The sequence below is a fragment of the Anolis sagrei genome, chromosome 9 (assembly GCF_037176765.1).
Source record: "Anolis sagrei isolate rAnoSag1 chromosome 9, rAnoSag1.mat, whole genome shotgun sequence".
Classification (NCBI taxonomy): domain Eukaryota; kingdom Metazoa; phylum Chordata; class Lepidosauria; order Squamata; family Dactyloidae; genus Anolis; species Anolis sagrei.
Window position 1 is genome coordinate 22,302,767 of NC_090029.1, and position 13,895 is coordinate 22,316,661.

Consider the following 13,895-nt stretch of genomic DNA (forward strand, 5'->3'; position numbering starts at 1 on the left):
GTAGTTTGGCCCTACTTTAACTTCCATAGCTCAATGTGAAGGACTTCGTAGTTTCATTAATCTGTTACTGAAATGGGCCCGTATGAGGTTGACACTTTGGTACTTTAGTTGTGTATTGATGGCAGCTACTTTTAACCATAAATGACATGGGTTTTTAAATTGTGTATTTTATCTTATTTTATGTGTTGATAATGGTTGCTTATAACTTTTATGTGATATTATTTTATACTCATGTACTGTTGATGTTTATACTGCACTTGCAGGGCCTTATAAGCCTCTCTGAGTCCCTATTTGGGAGATGGAGGTAGGATAAAAATAGAGTTTATTGTTATTTATTATTACTGGCTCAACAGACGTAATATTGACCAACTCATTATGTTTTGCAGGGAAGTTAAAAGAATGGAGCCTTATTTTATATGGAACAGTTGAGCCCCCATCCTCGAATGTCAACTCCCAACACTCCAGGTCAAGGATGATGGAAATGCCATCATCCGACATGGAACCCTCAAAAGTTGCTTTCTTCCAAACGCAGATGGAGATGCAGGAGGAGGAAGAGGAATATACAGGTAAAGTTCCCAAAGCCCTACTTTCCTTCTTTCCTTCCTTCCTTCCTTCCTTCCTTCCTTCCTTCCTTCCTCCCTCCCTCCCTCCCTCCCTCCCTCCCTCCCTCCCTCCCTCCCTTCCGCCCTTACTTACTTCTTTCTTTCCTTCTTTCCTTTCCTCCTTGCACTCTTCCTTCCTTCCACTCTTCCTTCCTTCCTTCCTTCCTTCCTTCCTTCCTTCCTTCCACCCTTCCTTCCTTCCTTCCTTCCCTCCCTCCCTCCCTCCCTCCTTCCTTCTTGCCTGCCTGCCTGCCTTCCTTCCTTCCTTCCACCCTTCCTTCCTTCTTCCTTCCTTCCACCCTTCCTTCCTCCTTCCTTCCTTCCTTCCTTCCTTCCTTCCTTCCACCCTTCCTTCCACCCTTCCGCCTTTACTTACTTCTTTCTTTCCTTCTTTCCTTTCTTCTTTGCACTCTTCCTTCCTTCCTTCCTTCCTTCCTTCCTTCCTTCTGCCCTTCCGCCTTTACTTACTTCTTTCTTTCCTTCTTTCCTTTCCTCCTTGCACTCTTCCTTTCTTCCATTCTTCCTTCCACCCTTCCTTCCTTCCTTCCCTCCCTCCCTCCTTCCTTCTTGCCTGCCTGCCTTCCTTCCTTCCTTCCTTCCTTTCTTCCTTCCACCCTTCCTTCCACCCTTCCGCCTTTACTTACTTCTTTCTTTCCTTCTTTCCTTTCTTCCTTGCACTCTTCCTTCCTTCCTTCCTTCTTTCCTTGTACTCGAGTATAAATGGTATATCTCTTGCCATGAGCTTAGAGCGAAAAGAATTCTGGAGTTTGGCAATTGAGTTTTTGGGATGAGGCTGGGGTCTGGATCTCTTGATTAAAACGTTACACTTTCAGCTTTGTTGTTCTTCCTACGTTGCTCCCCAGTGTGATTAAATTATTCAAACAGCAATTTACAGTGGTGTTTGCTGTTGTTCTCCAGATGGTCTCATAAATGTTGAAGAAACTCAGTCATTTAGATCCTGACACAACTGCATTAATTAGCTTTGAAAACTATCTCAAGATATGAACGCTGTGTTTTATACATCCCATAGATTTGCCTTGTCATGCATGGGATTTTGAGAAACTTAACATGAGATGCTTGGCTTTCATAAGCCAAGTTCTAATTCTTATGCTTGCCAAATGCATTATTTAAAGATATGCAGAGATTATCTAAATGGCAATGAGGGGTCCAGAAGTGGCCTTGGATGAGCTTGCAAAATCCAATTGGCCCAGTTCTCTCTTGACTTGTGACATTTATGAGACCATCTGGAAAATAACACCGAACTCCACTATAAATTGCTGTTTGAGTTTGTGCATCTAATAGATTCAGCCTATTGGTGCTCATACTGTGTGAGTCGGATACCCTGGGGGGGGGGGGGTCGTGAAGGGGTGTCAAAGGGATCACTAAAGACAGTATTTTCTGTTGGTTATGGGTGCTCTGTGTGGGAAGTTTGGCCCAATTCTATCATTGTTGGGGTTCAGAATCCTCTTTGATTGTAGGCGAACTATATATCTTGGCCACTACAACACCCAAATGTCAAGATCTATTTTCCCCAAACTCCATCAGTGTCCACATTTGGGCATGTTGAGTATTCGTGCCAAGCTTGGTCCAGATCCTTCATTGCTTGAGTCCGCAGTGCTCTCTGGATGTAGGTGAACTACAACTCCCAAATTCTAAGTCAATGCCCACCAAACTCTTTCAGTATTTTCTGTTGGTCATGGGAGTTCTGTGTGCCAAGTCTGATTCAGTTCCATTGTTGGTGGAGTTCAGAAGGCTCTTTAATTGTTAGTTAACTATAAATCCCAGCAACTACAACTCCCAAATGACAAAATCAATCCCCCCCCCCCCAGCCCACTAGTATATTCAAATTTGGGCATATTGGGTATTTGTGCCAGATTTGGTCCAGTGAAGGAAAATACATCCTGCATATCAAATATTGACATTACGATTCATAACAGTAGCAAAATTACAGTTATGAAGTAGCAACGAAAATAATTTTATGGTTGGGGGTCACCACAATGTGAGGAACTGTATTAAGGGGTCGTAGCATTAGGAAGATTGAGAAACATTGGTGTGAAGCAATACAAATCAGGATACTGGTTTTAAGTATTGAGGTGATGGATAAAAGTGCTCATTTTCTTGGTTAATAGATGGACAAAATAAGTGCCTGTTGTTCTAGTTCAGGCATGGGCAAACTTTGGCCCTCTAGATGTTCGGACTCCAACTCCCATAATTCCTAACAGCCTCAGGCCCTTTCCTTTTCCCCCTCAGCCGCTTAGGCGGCTGAGGGGAAAAAGGAAGGGACCTGAGGCTGTTAGGAATTGTGGGAGTTAGAGTCCAAAACACCTGGAGGGCGAAAGTTTGCCCATTCCTGAGCTAGCTAATAGGCAGATAGGAGAGTTAGAAATCGAGGGCAGAGCTGTCTCTGAAGGACTGTGCAACTTTGGACTGTAAAAAGGAGCTTTTCCAATAAATATATCCATGCTCATTGAAATATACACCAACGAAGGTTGTTTTCACCTAGCCTAGTCATCTTCCTGTATCTAGTTTTATGCAGCTAGGGATTGTGTTCATTCATTTATTCTAATTTAATGCAAGATGCAGGAGGGATCCTGGAGTTGGAAGGGACCACAGGGGACATCCAGTCCAGCCCCCATCGATGCAGGAAAAGCACTATCAATTCACTCAAAGCTCGGCTGCACGCCAGTTGGGAGAACCTACTTCGCTCTGACCTCATTCTGACAAACCGAAATAGCCTTGCTAGCTTTTGATTGTCATTCTGATGTCTTTCATGCTTTAGAGTGGGTGAAGGAAAGCCAAAAGAATCAGGCCAAAATATTTCTAGTGTTGTTATGGTTCTGATGTGATGTGACACACCGATAGGTTTTGAGCACGCTGGCCGCAAACTTGTAGGTTGGACTAGGAAGAGTGTTATATCTCTTCTTTCAGCAGAACTATCTGTCTCCCTAAGGTCCGTGCCATGCGGAATGTGGTGACCAAGAGTGCGACGGCCCCAATGCTGACCAGTGTCTGAACTGTTTCCATTATAGCTTTGGAAGTCTTAAAGCTGGCAGGTAATCAATAGAACTCATTGGACGGGAACGCAGAAGGCACTGACGGGGTTAAATGTGGCTTATGTGGAAGGGGAGTTTATTTTCCAAAACAGCAATGATTGTAGCTTACATTCTTTGAATTGGATTATATTGTAGTTTGGACTCAGATAATCCAGTTAATAGCTGATATTGTGGATGACCTGCCTTGATATTCTGGGTTATACAGCTGTGTGGAAGGGCCCTTAGAGTACTAGAAAAAGCTGCAAGACTCATAACAAAGACAGCAGCAGTTGTATTAGAATCTCCGCTTCTTGCTTACATCTATATAAATAAAAATGTAATGTTCGTTTGTGGGATTAACAGAACTCAAAAACCGCTGGGCAAATTTACCCCAAATTTGGACACAAGACACCAACCAAAGCAATCTATGTCCTTCACTCAAAAAAACAAAAAAAAAATTAACCGGAAAGAACTTAACCACCCCCCCCCCGCACCAAAACCAAGAATACATAACAACGCATGCGCAAATGTCGCCCCCCCCCCCCCCCCCCCCATGAAGGAAAAGCATTGCACCAACTATCCGTTGCAAGCTGGCAATCCCTGCTGGTATCGAGTGAGGCTTAGCCATGGGTTCAGGCTGCGGCTCAGACACACACAGTAGAATGGGTGCAGTTTGGCCCCACTTTTAACTCAATGCAATGGGGTGCTGGGAGCTGTACTTTCATGCGGCCTTGCTGAAGCCATCTCTGCCGAGGAGGACTGGTGCCCCGCCAAACTACAGATCCCAGGATCCCATAGCAGCGAGCTATGCTTTTGAGCCTACCCTCCTCCGCCACACCAGGAGGACCCTCCCAGTCTCTGTCCTCTGTTGGCCCCACCAAACAGGGACCCCTCCTCCTTCTTTTACCCCGGTGTAATGTTTATTTGTGGGATTAACATAACTCAAAAACCACTGGACGAATTGACACCAAATTTGGACACAATACACCTATCAGGCCAACGAGTGACTATCACTCATAAAACACTGAAAAATACAGCAGAACAGACTTTACAAAACAAAAAACAAAAAATACATTACAATGCATGCGCAAAACCACACATGTACACAAACACACATATATACACATATACACATATACACCAATATTTACAGAAATATATACATACATATATGCACACACAAAACAGATATACAGAACGGGGGAAGGAAGGAAAGAGAGACGGAGGGAGAGAAAGAGAGAATGAAGGAGAGAAGGAAGGAAGGAAGGAAGGGGGAAAAAAAAGAAAGGTAGGTATAGAAGGAAGGGAGGGAGGGTGGGTAGGTAGAGGAAGGAGGGAGGGAGGGAAGGAAGGAAGGAAGGAAGGAAGGAAAGAAAGGTAGGTAGGTAGGTAGGTAGAGGAGGGAGGGAGGGAGGAGAGAAGGAAATAAAAAAGTGAAAGAGGGAAGGAAGGAGAGAAAGAACAAAAGAGAGAAAGAGGGAGAGAAAGAAGGAAGGAGACAAGGAAAGATGGAACCAAAGAGCAAAAGAAGCAAGAAAAGAAACAGGTAGAGAAGGAAGGAAGGAAGAAGAAGGGAAAGAAAAAGAGGGAAGGAAGGAAAAAGGGAGGGACGGAAGGAGAGAAAGAGTGAGGGAAGGTTGGCCACAGCAACGTATAGTGGGTACCACTAGTTAGAAATAAATATGAATGCTGTGAGTTTTTTCTCTCCTAGAAAGTGTGTGAGTTCCTGTCCTTCTGGGTACTTTGGGGACAGCGTTCAGCGGAAATGCCGCAGATGCCACCGGAGCTGTGAAGCTTGCCTGGGGAGGAGCCAGAACTCGTGCACAGCTTGCAAGCATGGCTTCTATCATCACCAAGAAACAAATGCATGCGTGATGCTGTGTCCAGCTGGGTTTTACTCTGAGATGGGTAAGGAAGAAGAACGTGTGTATGAGATCGATAAGGCCTTCTCTATGGTAGCCTCCCTAGGAGAGAAATGCCCTCCTCCTTACTGACCTTTCATTGGCAATATAGATTTTTGTACTCTGGATCTACACTGCCATATAATCCCGATTATCAAAGTAGATAATCCACATTATCTGTTTTGAACAAGGTTATATGACTCTACACTGCCATATAATCCGGTTCAAAGAAAATAATCTGGATTCTATATGGCAGGTGGGGCCTCAGATAGACCATTGTAAGATATGACTTTAATGAAAAGGGCTCTAAGACCCCACGGCAGTATAAATCAATATTATCTGCTTTGAACCGGATTATATGGCAATGTAGCTTCATATGATTCGATTCAAAGCAGAAAATATAGATTATCTGCACTGATAATCTGGATTATTTGGCAGTGTATAAGGGGATGAAGAGAATGTTGTGTTATTTTAAATTTGTACTGTTTAAACTGTTTTTTAAAATCTCTTATTATTAAAGTAGATGTTTTCAATTGTTTAGAACTGTATGATAATATTGTAACCTTTTGAGGTTGTACGTCTCCTTGAGTTGCAATCTTGGGGGAAAGTTGTGATAAAATTTGGTATTGGGGCCTTAACATTTAGTAATACTAAGGGATTTCAACATTATTATTGTTGGGTTGCTGTGAGTTTTCCGGGCTGTACAGCCATGTTCCAGAAGCATTCTCTCCTGACGTTTCATCCACATCTATGGCAGGCAACCTCAGAAGTTGTGAGGTCTGTTGGAAACTAGGCAAGTGAGGTTTATATATCTGTGGATATATAATGCTAATCAAGGTTGCAAAATAATATCACTTGTCTCAAACAGACAAGATTTCTTTTTCCCACCCTGGACATTCCACAGATATATAAACCTCACTTGCCTCGTTTCCAACAGACCTCACAACCTCTGAGGATCCTGCCATAGATGTGGGCAAAACATCAGGAGAGAATGCTTCTGGAACATGGCCATATAACCCAGAAAATTCACAACAACCCAGTGATTACAGCCATGAAAGCTTTTGACAACATGTTGGTGTTGTTGTTGGTGTTGTTGTTATTGTTATATTTATTTATATGCTGCTTTTTTCTTTCTTAATGAGACTCAAATACAGGGAGGGATTGTCACCTGAGCCAGTAAAAAAACCTAGAAAGTGATCTTGTTATTCTGAGTTATATGGTTGCAACTTCCGTTATAGATTGCAGTTTCTAAACGTTCATTTTTTCATCTTTCTGGTTCTTTTTCCCATTCTGGCTTCATCCTACACAAGGTCAACGACGTTGTCAGAAATGCCATCCAAACTGTAAGAAGTGTATTTGGGAGATGGATAGATGCACCGTCTGCAAAGATGGATTCAGGTAAGACGGTGATAGGGAAAATATAGTGCTCACTTCTCAAAATAATATTGCTGTCGCTTCCCAGCTATTTAGTTTGGGAAAGAGATCCAGGGTTTCCTATATAGTTTAGCTAAGCCCTGGGCCAACTTGGGCCCTCCGGGTGTTTTGGACTTCAACTCCCAACATTCCTAACAGCCTCAGGCCTTTTCTTTTTCCCCTTCAGCTGCTTAAGCAGCTGAGGGGGGGGGGGGGGGAAGGAGGGGGGCTGAGGCTGTTAGGAATGGTGGGAGCTGAAGTCCAAAACACCTGGAGAGCCCAAGTTCGCCCATGTCTGGTTTAGCTCCTTGCACAGTGAACCACAAAAGCTCACAAAGGTAGGGTGAAATAGTATATTCCATTTGGTTTGTCTTTATTATCCTATAAGTAAAGTTATAGTATCATGGAACAAAAAAATTAATTTTGCTCAAACTCTGTGATTCTTTCTTCACTTCCTTCTGCAACTCCTTGCCCATGCACAAAAGCATACATACCTGCCTATACTGTAGGTTTCAGGAGTTATATTTTTGCATTCAATTACTATTGTATTTTAATATTTGTACTATATATGTTCCTATATGCATGTTCTAGTAGTGTGTTTTAATATGTGCATTTTATTGTATGTATTTTATGTTGATGTGTTTTAACTGTGTTGTCTCCACCTTGAGTCGTGAGGAGAGATGGAATTATTATTATTATTATTATTATTATTATTATTATTACTGCTATTACTATTTAGGCCAAATCATTTTTGCAAGGGTCAGATTGGGTGATGTGCTTAGCATGTCTTTTGCTGACGTGCTTCCCCTAATGGTGAGATACATTTTTCAGTGAGATTTTCCTCACCTAAGTATCTTGCATTTAATGTGTTTTGTTTTGTATTATGGTGTAAATATTGGCTTAGTTTGAAAATGCAATGTATGGCTGAAGCATATCCCTCCGAGAAAGTCTTACTATCAGATGAATATAGTATGCCCTTCCCTTGGTGTCTAGTTTGATTTTCAGACATGACATATAATAGAATGTATGTAAATATTTACAGGTATGTGTATATTTAAAATGTCCAATTGTTGTCAACTTCAGAAGTATATCAGGATAGGAACTTTGGGATATCAGTCATGGACCCTCAGCAACTTTGTACATATCCTACAAAGCTGCATCTCAAACTCAGATGTTTTATAGTAGATATATTTGGAAAGGAGAGGTACAGGCATTTTTTGGATTCAGGAGGGAGAAAAAGCAAACAAATATGTTTATGTTGAATCTTACAAAACTCACCTTTTTTCTGCTCAGCCTCAGATGCCTCTTTCAGTCCTGCTGAAGGCAGACTGCATCGTGTCCTGTACAAGTTATTATTCCAAACATGCTGTGTTTACTCATTGCGAGAGGAGTTAACTAGCCTGGACTCAAAACACTTCTAATTAGGATATATCAAAAATGCAGGCCTTTTCATGCGAGGATGGAGAGTAGTCCTGTTACTCTGTCCCTAAACTTTGTTTGCTCAAGAAAATTGGATGCTTGCAAATTTCTTGGAAACTCTTTTAGATGCTTTCTTAGATTATCTTTGGCTAATTAGCTTACTAGCAGGCATATTAAAATGCATATATGGCATGGCTTTGCAGTATATAAACAACATCCCAGAGTAGGTTTTTACATTGTGGAGGGTGATGTAGTGCAAGTCTGACAGTTATTTTGATTTATTTTCTAGCTTGGGTGACCGACATTGCCCAGGTTATTTGAAAAAGTCAATTCTTTAATTGTACAAAATGCATAAGGTTGTGGGTGAACTGCAACTCATATCATGTCAAGTTAACCCTCTGAAATTACATCAGTACTTAAAGTTTGTTGTGTTGGGCGAGTTTGCTCTAGATGCATCATCAGTGGGGTTCAGTGTGCTCTCTGGCTGTAGGTAAACTACAACTCCCACTATGGTGAGTCAGTCACCTCAAACCCCCCCAGTAGGTTGAGATAGTCATGGGGGTTCAGTGTGCCAGGTTTGGTCCAGGTCCATCATCGGTGGAGATCAGAGTTCTCTTGGTTCTGGGTGAACTGTAACTCCCAGAAAGGAAGGTCATTTCCCCCCAAATCCCTTCAGTAATCAAATATCGGCACATCAGGTATGTGTGCCAAGTTTGGTCCTGATCCATCAGTGTTTGGGTTCGCAGTACTCTCTGCATGTAGGTGAACTACAACTCCCCCAAATCAAAGTGAATTTTCCCCAAAGACTTCCAGTATTTTTTGTTTGTTATGGGGGCCCTGTGCCAAATTTGGTCCAATTCCGTCTTTGGTGGAGTTCAGAGGTCTCATTTCTTGCATGTGAAATATAAATTCCAGTACCTACAACACCAAAATGTCCAGGCCAATTCCCCTCCAAACCCACCAGTATTCAAATTTGGACACATCAGATATGTGTGCCAAATTTAGTCCAGATCCATCATTGTTTGGGTTCATAGTTTGCTCCGGATGTAGGTGAACTACAACTCCTATAAATCCCTCCAAAACCCTCCAGTATTTTTTGTTGGTCATAGGGGTTCTGTGTGCCAAGTTATTTCCAGGTCCATCATTGGTTGGGTTCTTAGATTACAGGTGAACTATACATCCCAGTCCCTACAACTCCTATAAATCATGGTGAATTCTCCCCAAACCTCTCTAGTATGTTCAGTTGCTGATCAATTTCTCTGTTTGCTCTGTGACATAGAAAAGTACAGGAAAGAGGTGGGGTCATGCAAATTTTACACCAATGGAGAGAGTCAGAAACACTGAGATGTTTGTGGTGGAGGAAACACATAAAATCTAGAATGGAATTGTCCCTGTATGAAAGCCTTCACTTGTGTGGTGGGCAGTAGTGTGTTTTGGAGGACATTGGCAGGGCTCTTGGAAATGTTTACGGCACTCACTATAACCTTCAGTGTCATTGGAGAAGGGCCATTGGTGTCCCCCAAGTAGTGGGAGATATAGCTGTTTGTGGAGGCAGGAGCTTGTCTGTGTAAGTGGACATCCCAGAAACATACACATATACATGTTTTCACTTTTATTATGTGTATAGATTGTGTTTTACTGCAACAGACTAACAAACCTAGAAATTCATATTTTGAGGAACGATAGGTCTTTAGTATCCTTTTTCTTCTGAGTGTTTTTAAGTCCATATCACAGGACCCACATCTGCATTCCCTGAAACCACATCTGGCCATCTCCTTGGCCAACATGAGCATTAGAAGATGCTTTATAATCCCATTTTGGTTTCACGCACCACTTCAGCCATAAAGCTCTGATTGTTTCCCCTGCCTTCAGAGGTAAGATGATGCAGAGCATCTCCAAATGGATTTAAGAAGATGGCTTCTACTGATAGGTTTTCCTCCAGGAAAGAAGTGGAAGTAAAAATGTCAAACACCCAGAGCTTTATCTGAACAATTTGTTCCGCCGCTACCTCAAGGCCACCTCAAGCGACTATGTGGCTGTGTGTCACTCCACCGCAGATCTCAAGGTTTCCTCCCATGATTCATGTCTAGGGAGGTAATTGGGGCCGGAGCGACTGTTTGAATAACAGAACTTTGGCTAGAATAGAAAATCACAAGTTTCCAAAAGGATTATCCTCCTTCACAGGAATGATAAAAATGGCTTTGGCTGTCAAGTGCAATCTGAACAAAGTTTCCTTTTATTGTTCACTAACCTCTTCGGCTTGGCCTTCAAATCATTCTTTGTCACCTTGAGGAGCTGTCGCCAACATCATTTCTGTCTCTTCTTACTTGAAAAGAAGTGAAAGGGAGGCAGGCAGGACTGTTATTTCAGTATCACTGCTTTTAAAGCGGAAAGAGATGGGCTTTAAGAACATCTAGTGCTAGAACAAACTCTGTCAAGCCTGTTATAATCCCATGATTGGAGAAGGTTGGAAGTTGTCGTCCTACACATTTCAAGAGCACTAAGAAGGGAAAGCTGGTGTTGTATAGCCAAGATGAAATGTGCATGTGTTTAATTGGACCTTTTGTTGTTTGGGGACTGACTCTTCAGGTTGACCCAGATTTATGATGATCCCACATTAAGGTTTTCTTGTCATTCTTCAGAACAGGTTTCTCTTAGGCTCCATCTACACTGCCATATAATCCAGTTTGTGATCCCAGATAATCCACTATAATAATAATAATAATAATAATAATAATAATAAGAAGAAGAAGAAGAAGAAGAAGAAGAAGAAGAAGAAGAAAGTCAAGGTGGTCCCAGTGGTGATCGGCACACTGGGTGCAGTGCCTAAAGACCTTGGCCTGGATTTTGATTCAGGGGGAGCTGAGTTTGATTGGGGGGGCTGAGTCTGAGTGAAAGAGGGTCTACCCTAGCAAACCTTTTGTATCGTTACCCCAATACTTACCCCAATACCCCCATGCATATGGGATATATTAAGCATGGTGATCAGATCATGATATGAATAAACATAACAGTTTAAATAATGTACCAGTAAGCCTTCTCGCGGACAACCCTCAGAATTGGGGGGGGGGCTGAAGCCCCTCAAGCCCCCCCCCCCCCCGGCTACATACCAGGTGACAGCAGGATTGCAGAGAAACAACTGGAAAAGCTGACATGACATGAAGATTTAACACTCGAACTGCAAAGACTCTGTCACAAACCAGTAAAGGTGGTCGCAGTGGTGATCGGCACACTGGATGCAGTGCCTAAAGACCTTGGCCTGCACTTAAACACAATAGGCGCTGACAAAATTACCATCTGCCAGCTGCAAAAGGCCACTTTACTTGGATCTGCACGCATTATTCGCCGATACATCACACAGTGCTAGACACTTGGGAAGAGTCCAACTTGTGATCCAATGCAACAGCCAGCAGAGTGATCTTGTCTGCTGTGGACTCATCTTGTTGTGTTTTGAAGAAGAAGAAGAAGAAGAAGAAGAAGAAGAAGAAGAAGAAGAAGAATTACAATTACAATTACAATTTGCATTTAAATAATTTCCTGTAGACTGAAGGAAGGCCTTAAAGGAGGTTGAAAAAGATGTCCCTGTTTGTCCCTGGATTTGCTCCACTTGCATTGGTCCCAGAAGCTACCATAAATAACAAAGTGGGGAATAGAGAGGAAAGAAGTAATTTTCAGTAAGATACTAGCATAGGACCCAGTGGGATACACATTTTGGGTCGGAGCTTTCCAGCTATTCCACCCACATCAAGATAAATGGAGCAACTTTAAAAACCAAACAAAAAAACTGTGCCTGGTACTTTTTGCCCCAAATCCTCTAACAAAGAACATGTCATGAAAGCTATCTGCTACTTCAAAAGCCTCAGAAGTTTCACATTGCGTCAGGATTGCTCTTGTATTTGCACCTATATAAACACCAGCACATTTGAAGGAAATGGCTGTTCCTCCTGCCAAGACTTTCATGCGCTCCTTGAACCGATGAGCACAAACTGGGATGAATTGTTGGATGTTGCAGGCTACACTCCCGTAGGCATGACTTGGCTCCTTTGCATTCATTTCTCCTTGAGTGAACGCATGAACAATCCTCTAGTGTTCCTTGATCAATGCTCAGTAGCTTTGCCAAAAGATAAGTTGGCCTTAGTTGGATGTGATTAGCTGAGCAAATGAATGGGTGGATTAAATTTTGTGGTCTGCTAGCTTAGATGGTCTTGCGAGGTTTAAGGAAGGGACCTTTTTGGCTCCTGTCGTACCAGGCACAACAGCCTCTTGTGTAAAACAGAGTCAGTCTTGGAGAAAGCTTGAAATGGCTTCTTGGGATTCAGAGCCTATGGACCTCTTCAGCAGGAGAAGGCATAGGCTCTGCCTACACTGCCATCTAAAATCAAGATGATGATAATGATAATGATAATGATAATAATACATTTATGAGGGTTGAATGAAAAGTAATGCTTCCACCTTCGTAACTCCTCAATGGATGGCAGTACTGGTATGCAGCAGGTACTGGCTTGTTCAGTAGACTCTCCTCTACAGTTCCATTTTGGCAGGAAGCCTTAGCATTGAACGGTTGTGTTGTTAAAGTGCGAAGTATGGAACCCTGAGCAGACAATCAGTCAATGCGACTTAAGCAACGTGCAGTTATTGAATTCTTGACAGCAGAAAGTGTCACCCCAAAGGAGATTCAGTAGACTCTCCTCTACAGTTCCATTTTGGCAGGAAGACTTAGCATTGAACGGTTGTGTTGTTAAAGTGTGAAGTATGGAACCCTGCACAGACAGTCGGTCAATGCAACTTAAGCAACTTGTAGTCATTGAATTCTTGACAGCAGAAGGTGTCACCCCAAAGGAGGTTAATCAGAGAATGCAAGCTGTTTATGGTGATTGTGTTGATGTGAGGACTGTGCGTCATTGGGCGAGTAAGTTTAAAGATGTTGAGGTGGGAACATCTGACTTGCGTGACAAACAAAGAGTCGGACATCCTGTGACAGCAACCACCGAGTTTCGTAAGCAAAAGGTTGACAGATTGATTCAGGACGATCGTCATATCAGAGAGAAATTTCAAGCATAATCGGCATTTCACAAGAACGTGTGGGTCACATTATTGCTTTGCTTGGCTGTCGGAAGATCTGTGCACAATGGATACCCAGGATGCTGACGCCTGAAATGAAAGCGCACAGACTTGAAACTTCAGAGACTGGATCTCACCACCATACGACATCCTCCATACAGACCAGATTTAGCACCATCTGACTTCCATCTGTTCCCGATAATGAAAGAAGATCTGTGGGGACATCGTTATGCTTCTGATGAAGACGTTGAGAGAACTGTGAGACGCTGGTTGCAGAAACAAAGTGTCAACTTCTTCCATGACGGCTTCAGAAAACTTGTATCCAGTTGTCTGGTGATTATGTGGAAAAGTGAATAGTGGTAGTTACAGAGCACATTCTAAGGATTATTTCTGCGTTTGATTTATTAAAATATTCCCATCCAAACCCAAGTAATGAAGGTGGAGGCATTACTTTTCATTCAACCCTC

General features: G+C 42.5%; 1 protein-coding gene across 3 annotated transcripts in view; it reads left to right on the plus strand.

Annotated features, from left to right (window-relative positions):
* Positions 1-13,895, plus strand: part of PCSK6 (proprotein convertase subtilisin/kexin type 6) — a 125,333-nt gene that overhangs the window by 88,493 nt on the left and 22,945 nt on the right. For all 3 annotated transcript variants that reach the window (XM_060755490.2, XM_060755488.2, XM_060755489.2), the window contains exons 14-17: positions 387-566; positions 3,553-3,655; positions 5,346-5,542; positions 6,846-6,933. In XM_060755490.2, the coding sequence (XP_060611473.2) occupies positions 387-566; positions 3,553-3,655; positions 5,346-5,542; positions 6,846-6,933 (568 nt within the window). The remainder of the gene's footprint in view (positions 1-386; positions 567-3,552; positions 3,656-5,345; positions 5,543-6,845; positions 6,934-13,895) is intronic.